The sequence below is a fragment of the Rhinopithecus roxellana genome, chromosome 16, assembly GCF_007565055.1.
Source record: "Rhinopithecus roxellana isolate Shanxi Qingling chromosome 16, ASM756505v1, whole genome shotgun sequence".
In the NCBI taxonomy this organism is placed as follows: Eukaryota; Metazoa; Chordata; class Mammalia; order Primates; family Cercopithecidae; genus Rhinopithecus; species Rhinopithecus roxellana.
In genome coordinates this window covers 53,313,843-53,327,254 of record NC_044564.1, presented here as the reverse complement: position 1 = coordinate 53,327,254, position 13,412 = coordinate 53,313,843, and the positions used below count along the sequence as shown (strand labels likewise).

The following is a 13,412-nucleotide window of genomic DNA, read 5'->3' as shown; positions in this document are numbered from 1 at the left end:
GGCGAGGCCTGGGTGGGCATCAGTGGTGGTCAGCTCCAACTACAACCATTTCAATGAATTTACACTGCTCCTTTATTTACTTGAAGAATAAAGTTGGTAAACAAAATATCTACCTTTATTTTTTTGAAATCCACTGGCTTCCTAATTAATTCATAGTATTCTGGTAATTCTTTCCTTGAAGGTAACTGAATGAAGACTTCACTGAGCTGTCGCCCTGAACTGTAGGATGGGTGAAACAAACAAAAACAAGCCACATCAAACACTACTGAGGAAAGGTTTTATTTTTATTTCAGAAAATGTCAACAAAGCAAATTATATTCCATGCATATAGATATGGAGCTTTTTAAGTCAGGAAAAATCCCACAACTGTACTGCAGATTAATGTCCCTTGTGCTAATTTCAAAATCCCAGTAAAATACAATTTGCTCCCCACTTCTGTCACACATACGACATGGGAAATCCACTGTGGATTTCCCTTTCAGAGCAAATATATCTCTTTATTTTGATGTGAATATTTAAAATATCCTTGTTAGCTAAAAATTTCATTTCTCAATGAATTGGTAAATATATATATGTGTGTGTGTGTGTGTGTGTGTGTATATAAACACTATTTCCATACTCCTTTGTCTTCAAATTCACATTGTATTTAGAAAGTAACTCAAAATATGTTAGAATATACTCTGGAGACTCAAGTGAAAAGCTTTTGTATGTACCTAGTGACCGACCATCTTCTCGGTCTTATTCCTTTTAGGGTATTTTACACACTGTAAACCACACATACCTTTATTATTATTTGCCAGAGGAACCCCTTCATCTTGCCTAACTGCCCTTCTATGTGTGTGCAGCAATTTAGGTGAAAGAAGAACATGTTTCGCAAGTGTGGATGCTTCACGTTTCTGGGATTAGTGCTATACCTTCCCCCCCAAATTCATGGTAGGTTTATTTGAAAGCAGGTTTAATAGCAACCAATGCTTAGCATTTTTGTAATTTTCAAACACAGGCTACAAAGCAATATGAGCTTTTCACATCACTTACTGTTGGAAGCAGACGTGGTAAAAGGCACAAAGAAATTCACAATTTAGGTTCGAGATCCTAATATCTGATTTGGCCTACCCAGATCAATAACAGCTTGTGGTGTGTGATACAGTCATTTTTCACAAAAATCTCACTCCCCTTATGATGCCATCTCTACTTCCTTTGTGAAGCCAGAAATATCAAAAAATAATCATAAATCCCTGCCATGAAAATTTCAGAAGGTGATTCTAGGAGCTTGTGAGAATACTAGAAGGCAGTGGCAAGCATGAGTGACAATATGCTGTTTTAATCCATAGTCCCAGTTGTATAATTAAAAAGTAATCATAATGACAGTTATCATAAAAAAGGCATGCGCAGTAACTCAAACGGTTGCTTAGCAACCAGCAGGAAAAATGCTGAAGTGCAAAGGGGCCTGCATAAATTAACCGAAAATCCTCTGTCAAAGAGATGGGCTAGTTTTTCTGCTACACTAGGTCACTGTTGTTTTATTTTTTTAATGCACATATGGGCCTCATAAATATGAAAATCAGGGGTGAACACAAGAGGTTTAAGAAGATTGCATTTGACTCAGGAATTGGATTTTTGGGTCACTGTGGCAAGAACCAAGGTGTTCTCTCACCCTCTCAACCACCTCTACCCCTCACATTTCTTCCAGGATATCTTCCAGGTTGAGAAATGCATTCGTACTTCCCTAACTTATGCCAAATAGTATATGGCAAAAACTATTTTAGTTACCATCACCTTCAACACAGGGCCACATTTTCTGGTCTGTTCTTTTTCTACCATTCTGAGATTCATACACCCAAACATTTTACCTGTTTGAAAAGGTGCATATGAAATGCAATGACAGTAATTTGTAGATATGAATTGTTCAGTTTCTATGAGCAACTTGTTTAAAATTAGCATTCTCTATAACCTAGCAGCAACCCAAAAGTCAGACCTCTTTGTAATCGCGGATTTAACACCTGACCCTCCCTCAATGACATCTTCATGGTGTCATCTTCTACATTGCCAACAGATGGTGTCATTTGTCTATTGATGGATTACAGGGACATCTTTGTACACCTGTGATGGACATACTCTTAATTTCAACTGTGTTACTGGTGAAATAAGAAATAAGCAGTTTGGACCAGTAGTGCAACAAAGCTCTAAGGGGTAAAATGGCTAAAACAATCTTGGTATTACATCTCTGTCTTCAGTAAGGCCCTGAAAATTCTAAACTCCATAAGGAGACAAGTCCAGAGTTCTCTATGCTCATAAAGAAGAGAGCTGAATGCTCTGAGACTGGGGGTCAATACTGTACAATGAGAAATAAACACGTTTATTCTGTTCAAAAAATAAAGGCTCACTGGACTTAATACACCTATTCCACTTTCTTTTCTCTTTCCAAAGAATAAAGGACAAAGGAGGACCCAGAAGTTATCCATGGAAGACTTCTTGGGACTATGTTGTTTCCATCATCATTGAAATATCTCCGAGTCTGGCTTCCAAAACCCTCCAGGATATGTCCTCATTCTCTAAAAACCCAACTGGTACCACCAACCTTCTCGTCAGGAGAGTCTCTCCTGTGTACCCCCAACTTTCATGGCCAATCCCCTCTTTATGACCCATTCCAGGTCTCTAGGCCTGACCTATCTCTCACTCCATAGCTGGAAGTTTCTCTGTGGTTTTTTCTCTTCTTCAAATATTTCCTTATCCATCCAGGATCAAGAATCCATTGTCCATAAAAATGGAGGAAATTCTCCTAAGTATCAACTACACTTACTCTCAGTCCCCTTTTGCTCAGAACCTAATTCTTCCATGTGTGCTATTGTTTCTCTCCTCCCCACAGGGTGGGGATCTCTTACAGACATCAAACTCATCCCCCTCCCTCCCAGAGCAAGGGCTTGGACGGCCAGCTTCGGCAGACAAAGCCAGGAGGTCCTGGGCAGTACCTAGCTTCCACGTCACCTACAGAATGCATTGGGGTAGCACGAACACTTGCTAGAGTAATTTATTTTTTCCTAAATTACAGGTTAAAAAAAAGGAAACAAACAAAAAAGGAACTGAAGCAGCCTGATAGTTTTGAATTCTTGTCATTTCTTTCTGTAATTTGAGCTGAGCAAGGGCTTTTTTAATACACCTTTTCAAACGTGGTAGTTTTCTATGCACCCTCCCGCCCTCGGCCAGAAAGTTGCTTTTTTCCTTTTTAAGTACAGAACAATGGTCTAATTGTACCATGGTGTTTACAGAAGGTGTTCTGTTTCTGTTAAAATGTGTATCCTATCCCAAGGTGTTTTCCATTATGTCATTTTACACAATTTAAGGCCTAAATATAAATTGCTACTTGGAAAGTGCACTACTTCCCAGACAAAAATGAGACCCCCTCCCCAAGACCACTGATGGCCTGTGACATCAGATGGATTTTACATAATGATCTACCTCAGACTAGCAAGTATGGCTCTGATAAGACATGGGGTATGTGCGGGAGGGGTACAACCTGAAATACAAGTTTAAAGGCACTCACTGGTCTTACATGTCACAGGTGCTTGTGGACAAGTACCTCTCCTCTCCATGGAAGTGAACAGACACAGCGACGTGGCCATGATACCATAGAGCACGAGACGGAAAAGTGCCACATACCACTGTGCAAGTGGTAGTTTGAACTCCTGTATTCATGGCTTATTATACACACACTACTGAGATTTAATTCCTTATGCTTCATCTGGCAACCGGTTTTTTTCTCATTACCTCCACAAACCAAAAGGCATTTTTCTCATTACTTCCACAAACCAAAAGTATAATTCCACATCTATACTATGACTCTAAACTGGTGACTGCATACATTATAAACTTTACATAAATGTCAGCTTAACTTTGATTGTATTTTAAGCTTAGAGACATGCTGAAGGCTGATATGCTAGTTAAGAAATCTACTTCTGGCCAGGCGCGGTGGCTCACGCCTGTAATCCCAGCACTTTGGGAGGCGGAGGCGGGCGGATTATCTGAGGTCGGGCGTTCGAGACCAGCCTGACCAACATGGAGAAACTCCTTCTCTACTAAAAATACAAAATGAGCTGGGCGTGGTGGCGCATGCCTGTAATTCCAGCTACTCAGGAAGGCTGAGGCAGGAGAATCGCTTGAACCCAGGAGGCAGAGGCTGTGGTGAGCTGAGATCGCATCACTGCATTCCAGCCTGGGCAACAAGAGCGAAACTCGGTCTCCAAAAAAAAAAAAAAAAAAAAAAAAAACAGAACTCTACTTCTAGAATACGGGTTATGTCTTTTAATGATTTTTTTTTTTTCCAGGACCAGACAAAAATTGTATTTAGTGAGGGTCTTTTGCTTGTTTTATGGTTTTTCTTTTTCACCTGCTCAAGCTGATCTGTTGACCAGAATACCTAATGGATACTGCTGAGAAAGAAATCTTAACCATAGCTGAAATATATTGTTTATATTAATAAAGGTAAAAACGTGACTATCTTGCCTCAATAAGAAAATGATGTCATGATTTAGAATACTCACTTGAGGTTGGAAGGATTTTACCGAAAAGCTATCACAATCCTAAAGGAATCAAACATAGCACAATCATTTGGGAAGAAAACTTAAAAAATTGGGTCAACATTGCAGGGCAGTAGGTGAAAAATGCTGCTCCTTTTCAGGTTTGGGTTCCTATGAAGTTTAATATATATCATTGAAGACTTTACTAGACCACAGTAGTGCCCCTACTTATCAAGAGAGCCTGCAGAAACCTGAGCCAGTCATGAAGCAGGTGTTACAAGCATCTGCACTCCATATTTGCTACTGAGATCTCTCATCTCAGCCTTATTGAGTATTGATTGCTGGTAATTCCTAACAAGTTTGGCAATATAATCGCCCAGACCCTTGAAGCAAGAGCAAAACAGGGTGCGATGGGAGTAGACTTGTTTTTGGTCATGGAATTAGTATATGTTAACATCACCCCAACGGTGGAGCACAGTGGCTCACACCTGCAATCCCCACACTGTGGGAGGCTGAGGCAGGCTGATCACTTGAGCTCAGGAATTCAGGCAACATGGAGATACCCCATCTCTACAAAAAAATACAAAACTTAGCCAGGCATGGTGGTGTGTGCCTGTAAGTCCCAAGCTACTTGGGAGGCTGAGGTGGGAGGATTGCTTGAGCCCAGGAGGTGGAGGTTGCAGCAAGCTGAGATCATGCCACTGTAGTCCAGCCTGGTCAATACAGTCGACTTTCTCTCAACACCACCAAAAAAATCACCCTAACAGTCATAAAGGACTATAGATAAATAATGTTCCTGGTTACCAAGACAGACAAAGTTCCCTGTTAGGAGACTGAAAAGGGTTCACTCAGCTCAGTAAGAAAGGCACCAAGACTTTGTCCAGAGTCTTAAAAACAATCACACTCTGATGCATGATTTTACTTTTGGTAATCTGCTCTGGACTGAAACAGATAATCATCAAGATGTTCATGACAGGATTACTTAAAATAAATAATTCAAAGCAGCCAAAATGTTTAACAGTTGTGGAAAGAACAAGTAATAGAATGCAAGAGAGTCTAAAATTATGTATTTTAAAGAAAAAAAATGCTTGTTACGTTTAAAAAAAAAAAAAAAAACAGGCCGGGCGCCGTGGCTCATGCCTGTAATCCCAGCATTTTAGGAGGCCGAGGTGGGTGGATCACCTGAGGTCAGGAGTTTGAGACCAGCCTGACCAACATGGAGAAACCTCGTCTTTACTAAAAATAAAAAAAAAAATTAGCCAGGCATGGTGGCACACGCCTGTAATCCCAGCTACTCAGGAGTCTGAGGCAGGAGAATCGCTTGAACCCAGGAGACGGAGGTTGCAGTGAGCCAAGATTGTGCCATTTGCACTCCAGCTTGGGCAATAAGAGTGAAACTCCGTCTCAAAAAATAAATAATTTTAAAAAAAGGATATCAAATTGTAAGTGCAGTACAACTTCAACTTCAACAAGGTTTTAAAAAAGGCATTGAAAAAGGCCCAGGAGATATGCCAAAGCATAATGAAAAATAATAATGTACTCTTATTCACCAAAATCAAGATTTATGATTGAACGTAATTTAGAACCGTTTTATCCATAAAGTAGGTCCCAACAAACACCCTAATTGGGTTACTTTCACTGAAAACATGCTGTAAGTCAAATAATTTCATTTTTCCAAAGAAATGATGTTTAAGGATCATATGACCAACTTTTATTTACATCACCATAAACTGCACGTTTTACCAATTGGCACTTTTTAACTATCACATAAAGCCAAACAAACAGAATAGAATTATTATATAAAAGTTTTAATATGTGATATGTTGCAACCATCAGAATCTTCCGTTCAGTTTCTACGTATTTCTTCAGGATTCTTCCATTGCATTTATTACTACAAAGCAAAGGTGCTTGAAACCAGACATAAGATCCAGAGAGTGTTTTTGTTTGTGTATGGTGGGGGGGACAAGCATTTTGAAAAAATATTTTTGAGTAGATTTGTCAGTTATCACTTGGCTTTTGGAAATACTAACTTAGGATGGCTACTTTTCTATCCTCTTTTTCTCACTTGACATTTCATAATAGTGGGTGCAGGTACAGAACTCCACTGCCCATCTGACTAAATGTGATGATAGACGGACACTGGATGACCTACAGCTTCCTTAGCCAGTTTATCTTGTAGAGTAGCAGCCTCCTGAGGTCAGAGCCTCATGCACTGTCTGGTGCATGAGCATTTCATGACGCTTCCCAGAGTGAGGTCCTCCAACTCTAGCCTTCCTACTGCTTCCTGAAGAGTCCCAGTACAGCCAGAGGCCCTGGGAAGTCTTTCTACAGTTTGTGCCACCCCACCTTGTAGATGTTACACCTGTTCATGACTCAAAGCGTGCCTGTCTTTCAAAATATAAGAACCCCCGTTCCCTTCCACTGAATACTCTGTCCTCCGATCCTTTCCTGCCTCCCCATTTTTTTTTTTTTTTTTTGAGAGAGGGTCTCACTCTGTCCCCCAGGCTGGACTGCAGTGGCAGGATCAGGGCTCACTGTAGCCTCGACCTCCCAGGCTCAAGCAATCCTCCCATCTCAGCCCCCTAAGTAGCCAGGACTACTGGAGTATGCCACCGCACCCAGCTAATTTTTGCATTTTTGTAGAGACAGGGTTTTGCCATCTTGCCTAGGGTGGTCTCGAACTCCTGAGCTGAAGCAATCCGCTTGCCTCGGCCTCCCAAACTGCTGGGAATTACAGGTGTGAGTCACTGTGCCTGGTCTTTGCCTCCCCATTTCTTAATGGTAAAATGCTTCAAAGCTTTTGGCTGAATTGTGACCAAATTAAAAAGCACAAAGCTTCTGCAGACAAAATCAAATGCCTCTCCATCTGTGCCCAAGTCCCACACATTGCTTTGTTAAACGGGTGGGTCGTGGCAGGCACCGGAGTGCTGCTTTTTCCTATAATGGCTGTTTTAATAAATTCTCAAGGAAGACATATTAGGTGTGATTCTAAAGGAATGAGACAGTTTTTTTTCCCCCATGAATATACAAGGACATATATATATATATCCAAATAACTGCTATCTCTCAGAGCAATCCATTTTTAATCAAAACGTTTATAGAGTGGTTTGGAAAACAGTGTATCAGCCCTGTAAGAAAATCCATTTTGTTATTTCCAGCTGAGCCTCCTTCCCTTCCTTCAGAGAGGGGTCCTTTATACTGGTGATGGCCTGGAGCTTGAGAGGCAGAGACCATGGAAAGAGGGGCTTCAGGGCCAGGCTAATGCTGGAAGATAAGAGGAAGCATTCTGTGTCTTGGAAAACAGACGGACTAAGTTTATTTGTGGGCTGCCCACCTGCTGTATGTGGGCATAACTGGCTAAGCACCATAAATAAGTATCGAGTCACCAGGAGTCAAAGCAGCCTGTTTCAGTAAACGTTTAAAGTATCAATATTTGTAATGAGGGCAAAATAAAGCACTAGAGTCCACATCTCCCTGAGCAGATTCTCTCTGCACTAAATGTAATATTCGGGCTCTACTTCAGCATTTCCCAACGTGTGCTCCACAGAACACTAGCTTAATAGATGAGTAACAGTGTCCTGTGAAAACGGGATTCTTTGGTCAAATAAGTTTGGGAGATGCTGGGTTAAGCAGTTAAACAGCTGACTTTATAGCAAGACCTCCCAGGGCCTCTGGCTATACTGGGATTCTCCAAGGAGTAGGAAGGCTAGAGTTGGAAGACCTCACTCTGGGAAGCATTATGAAATGCTCATGCACCAGACAATGCATGAGGCTCTGACCTCAGGAGGCTTCTACTCTACAAGATAAACTGTCAAGCTTGATTCTGGGTCCAAACTATCAGAAACAGAGAATGAATGAATGAAGGTGCTTCACCTACACCTAACATTTCCTAAAAGTGCATCTACTTGGTCACAGTGCTATTTCATGGTAATTTTTCTATAATGAAATTAGAGCCCCTAAAATGCAGAGGTGCTTGGGCTTGAGAGCTATCATTACAGCCTCTCGCCCTCATTTAAAGCAATACAAGACGTCTGGTACTAAAAATAAATTTTGCCTAAAAGCCTGTTGGCTGGTCCTGAAAGAGCAGTCAATACTAACAACATAATCACAACGTCAAGGGCTGCTAATGGCCGAGTAGAGAGTTCAGCTGTCCTGTGATAGTGTATGCAGGGCCAGGTAACTACATACATGCACATGTGCACACACACATACATATGAGTGCCTTCACGTACACCAACTTTCCTGCCACCTGCATTTCTGTAAATGGCACCGCCGTTCACCGATCACTCAGGGCAGAGATCCAAGAGCTATATGAGTTCTCTTCCTCCTCCTCCTCCTCCTCCTCTTCCTCCTCTCCTCCTCACACATCCAGACTGCCCCTAAGTCTTGTCAATCCTCCCTCTGGGTATTTATTCCCTTGTCTTCCTACCTACTGCCACTTCCTTATTTTAAGGACTATCTTCCTCCACTACCTGACAACATTCTCCTCATGTATGCCTCCTTTGATCTATCCTTCACAGACTATCAGTGACATTTCTGAACACAAATCTCACTGTATCCCCATGATCCTCTCTTGGCCCTTTACTTTCCACTGCAGGGCTGATCTCGGCTCCCTGGGTGTTGCCTCCCCTCTCTCACATGACAGACATCACACACTGGTCCCTGCATGCTCACACCCAGAACTCAGGTGTGCTCTCCGTTGGTCTCCTTGGAACAGTGCTCCTAACAGTCACTACGATGACTACAGATTGCCCTCAAGACCCCACTCCTAGAAGAGTACATCAAAATTCCTCCTTAGTTCAAGACCCTCCGGGATCTGAGCTGAGGCTTCTCCAGCCTCACTCGGGCTGTCCCGGTCTTCCCTTGTCTCCAATGAGCTGGTCACACTGGTGTAGTCTCTAGAGGGGGCCTGCTTTCCATGCCTCCATGGCTACATCCCCCATTCCCGCACACATCACCACAAACTCTGCCCCTCCCACCCATCCTCCCTTCACCCATCTGTTTGAGAAATTCCCACTCTGCTCACAGTCAGTTAGAGGCGCTCTCCACTCCTGCCCCATCCCTTCCCATCCCACCCTGTGTATACGTGTCATTCATACCAGGTACTTGCATTATTTGTTGACATAGCTCTTTCCAATTGTGCTTTAAATATCTCCATTTAATTCATTTTTTTTCCTCCATTTTCAATACTTACAAAGAGCCTCTTTTGACCACTGAAGAAACGATTTTTTAAAAAGTCTTCTGAAGAAAGGGTAAATTCATCGTAATACAATCTCCAAACACCATGTTGTCAGCTCAGGCTTACGGAAAATGAAGTGTGTGTGACAGACAGCAAGGGACAAGACAGACTCCAGAGAGCCCTGAGGAAGCAAACACCAAGCCCCTTGCTATGCCTCTGGAAATCACAGTTTAAATGTATCTTTAGTGAAAATGAATTTATCTAGCTCCTAACCATATACTGTCATATCATCTCCCCTCAAAAAGCCCGGGTATGGCACTGGGGACTTGCAATAAATAGCCTTTAAAGTTATTGATCTACTTTTCATGGTCACACGACCATCTTGACAGAAGAGGGGAAAGAGGGAAAGGAGCTCCTGCCTGTCCCTGTTTCCTGGGTGGGGCATTTAGCTTACATCATGCCATTTCGCCATAAGGCCTCCTTTCTAGGTATTGGGGTGGAAGTATGTACCCGAGTTGGCTGGTTATTTAAACTGCCCAAACTTATAAAGTCAACTATTTGTTGTTTCAATCTCCAAGTCAGAATCCAGGCTGAGTTCTTTCTCATAATGGCAAATACAGAACAAAATTCCAGAGTGGACACTATAGTTTATGTGCCTGGTTCCCAGGATTAGTCATTGTTTACTGAACTGCAATAAGAAATATCAAAAATTGACAATCTTGCCCAACAGTTTCATCTCCACACAAAAACGGGTAAGTATAAATCACCCCTAGTTTTTAATTTCCTTATATAAAGAAGAATGCCACAACCAGTGATCTGTGTTCATTCTGAAATACAGGATACATCCTCAATTCTCTCTCTCCAGTCCTAGATTGGATCCTATGCTGGCGGAAAAAGTGTTGTAAAGGATGTTATTGGGTCAGCTGAAAAAATTGAATTATGGATGGTAAAGCACTGTATCAACATTTTTTTTTTAAGTACAGGTTGACTGAAAGGAAGAAAGAAATGTTATCTCTCTTATAAGAGTAAGAGCTCCTAGCCTTGGCGTATCATGCACATCCATCTCTCCAGCTCCACCAGTGTCATCTAACGTTCACGTTATCTCTAGGAGAAAAGCATTTCTGCTTTCTACCCAACAGAAGCAAAGGCACACAGAGGTTGAAAGAGACTGGCTTCAGATGCTTGGGACTACACACAACAGGTAGGCCCAGGAGTCACACCCTGAAACCCAACCCATCACACAAACAAGAGACAACTCAGCAACTGCCCTCTGCATGCCATGATCAACTCCGGAATGCAGGCACAGCGTGAACATGCACGCTTCTTCATGTCTCGTAGGAGATCAAGTCACTACAGGTGCTTCGCATTAAGCTTCTAAACCAAGACAGCACAGAGTTAAAGAGGCCCAAGGAACATACAACAGAAGCTGCACTGGAAGGGAGGGGGAACCAAGATGCTGCAGTTAGGGCGGGCTTTCCAGGAGCTCCCAATACCCCTGTAAGAAGTACATGTATAGAATGGACACAGCCAGATTAAAATACAGCACAAACAACTTCAGAAGCCATGACAGGTGCTCAAGAGTATCTGTGCCTCTATCCCGCACTCCAAGTAGGGGTGATCAGGAGGTGACCGAAGACATTTGCTTCCAAAGGCCGATTCTAGGATTCAATCTGTTTCATGTACCGAGGGAATACCTGTATTTAGAGATAGGGGAATACAAGACAGATCCTGGCCTGTTTCCTTCTATTTCCAACTAAGAATTACTGGGCACCTTCTCCACGTTACACCTGCGGTAGAGTAGAAAGAACACTAGAGTCAGAAGACCTGGGTTCTCGTCCCCACCCGGCTCCTTCTTCCTACGCTGGGCGACCTGGCCTAAGTCATTTTACTCTCCAAGCCTCAGTCTCCTCACCAACCTGCCTTGTTAGGAAGATTACACGGGGTTATGTTTGGAACCTCATTCGGAACAATAACACAGTTCTCCAAAAATCGGGGGAAAGTAGATTTCCTAAACTTTCTGGGATTTTCCTACTTCCATCACACACAGAAATTCCTGTTACCCTGTTCCCTCTATACATGTTCCATTCACTGTTCCAGAAGGTGGAAGACAGGCAGCCGCTGGCTACAGGTGCGTGTGATCTTGGGAAGGTAGTGCTAGTCTATCTGAGTTTAGCCCCTCATTTGTAAAATGGGGAAAATACTTACCTCAGAAAGGTATAAAAATCAAATAGGATAAAGTGCTTTGTTACAGTAGCCCGCACATAGAAGGTATTCCAAGCATCAGCCAGTTTGGGTCTGAACACCATCTAACTAGTCAGCTCTGCTTCCAAGAGCTCTATTCGCTTTCAATAGATCGCTGAATTCATGATCTTCTGTGGGAAATGAAAATAAACCACCACCTGGGGTCTTGGGCACTTCTACAAGCCTCTAGAAAAGCCTCTTCAGTTGAGGATTTTTGAAACTGCTATGTTGGTGTCCCTTTGTGTGGTGGCAGGGAAGCAGCTGCCAGGGTTCACAGATCCTGGGAAGACCTCCATACCCTCTAGATCTCCCGAGGTGTAGACAGCACCCTTTGGCATTCACAGCCTATACCTGTCCACATATAAATCTCTTCTCAGAGTCACTGCCACATTCTGCTTTAGAGTCAGCTGAGAGTCAGGGCGTTGCAGAGAGGGAAAAGCATAAACCAGTCAACAGAGGGGTGGAAGTGCATGTGCTGTCTTCAAAATATACAGAAATATTTGGAATGTCTGAAATCTAAGGAGAGCTGGGAGGGGTGCATTGGAAAAAAAGTTGGGAAGATCTGAAGGTTCAGATTGTGGAAGATAACAGTTCTCCCATGCTAAGAAGTCTGGTCATCATTGGGTAGGCAACAGGCCGCTGTGAAGAGTTCTAAAGTTACAATAGGAAATGACCAGTTAGGTGCCTCAGAAAGAAGCCAGGAGGAAGAGACTGGAAGCAGGGCACACAGTCCACCCTGCAGCTTGCCAGGCCAGGCCAGCAGTGCAAGGGCCTCAGGCAGACAGGGTGTGAGGAGGCAGATGAACAGGTGTCTTGCAGGGACAATTAGAAGCATGTTGAGGGCACTCTGTATTTGAGTGTCAGCAGTAAGGCAGAGAATTGGGAAAGTGTTTATTATTTCACATTTAGGACCTTGGGCTAATGATGGTGCTGACCAAGGAGACACAGAAGCTTAAGTAGACCATGTCATCGCCGAATGTGCAAAAGTCATGGGAGGAAAACCTGAAAACAACAAGTACTACCTTAGACACTCTACAGAATAGACTGTCAATAATTCAGAGAGCTAGGCGTGGCTCTGTCATCTAAGACTGACAGAGATGACAACTCAATGAGTTCTGAACAACCGAAGATCCCAGTAGAATAATTTCAAATCATTCTGATAAGGAGTCCATGCAAGTCAGCCATCTGATTGGCTTGGGGGAAAAAAATACAAATTTTTAAAACCCTAAAACAAAGCAACAAAAAATACTACTACATAATGACATGGATTTGGTTTAAAATGTATGATACTAAAACTTATTTTAGAAAGACAGTATGAATGCCAGTGTAAAGATCCATTGGTTTGATGAAGCCTTGAGAAGATAATCAGTGTGGGAAAGCCTTCGACACAGTAAATACCTAACACACTTCAAATAAAGAACTTCCGAGGCAGAGAAAGCCTTGGAACAAGGCAACATTTTAAAATAAGAGCCCTGCCC

General features: G+C 42.5%; 1 protein-coding gene across 9 annotated transcripts in view; it reads right to left on the bottom strand.

Moving 5' to 3' along the window:
* The window catches only part of SMARCA2 (SWI/SNF related, matrix associated, actin dependent regulator of chromatin, subfamily a, member 2), a 181,968-nt gene that overhangs the window by 12,191 nt on the left and 156,365 nt on the right, over positions 1–13,412 (bottom strand). For all 9 annotated transcript variants that reach the window (XM_030919245.1, XM_030919249.1, XM_030919247.1 and 6 more), the window contains one exon: positions 114–219. In XM_030919245.1, coding sequence (XP_030775105.1) covers positions 114–219 — 106 coding nt within the window. The remainder of the gene's footprint in view (positions 1–113; positions 220–13,412) is intronic.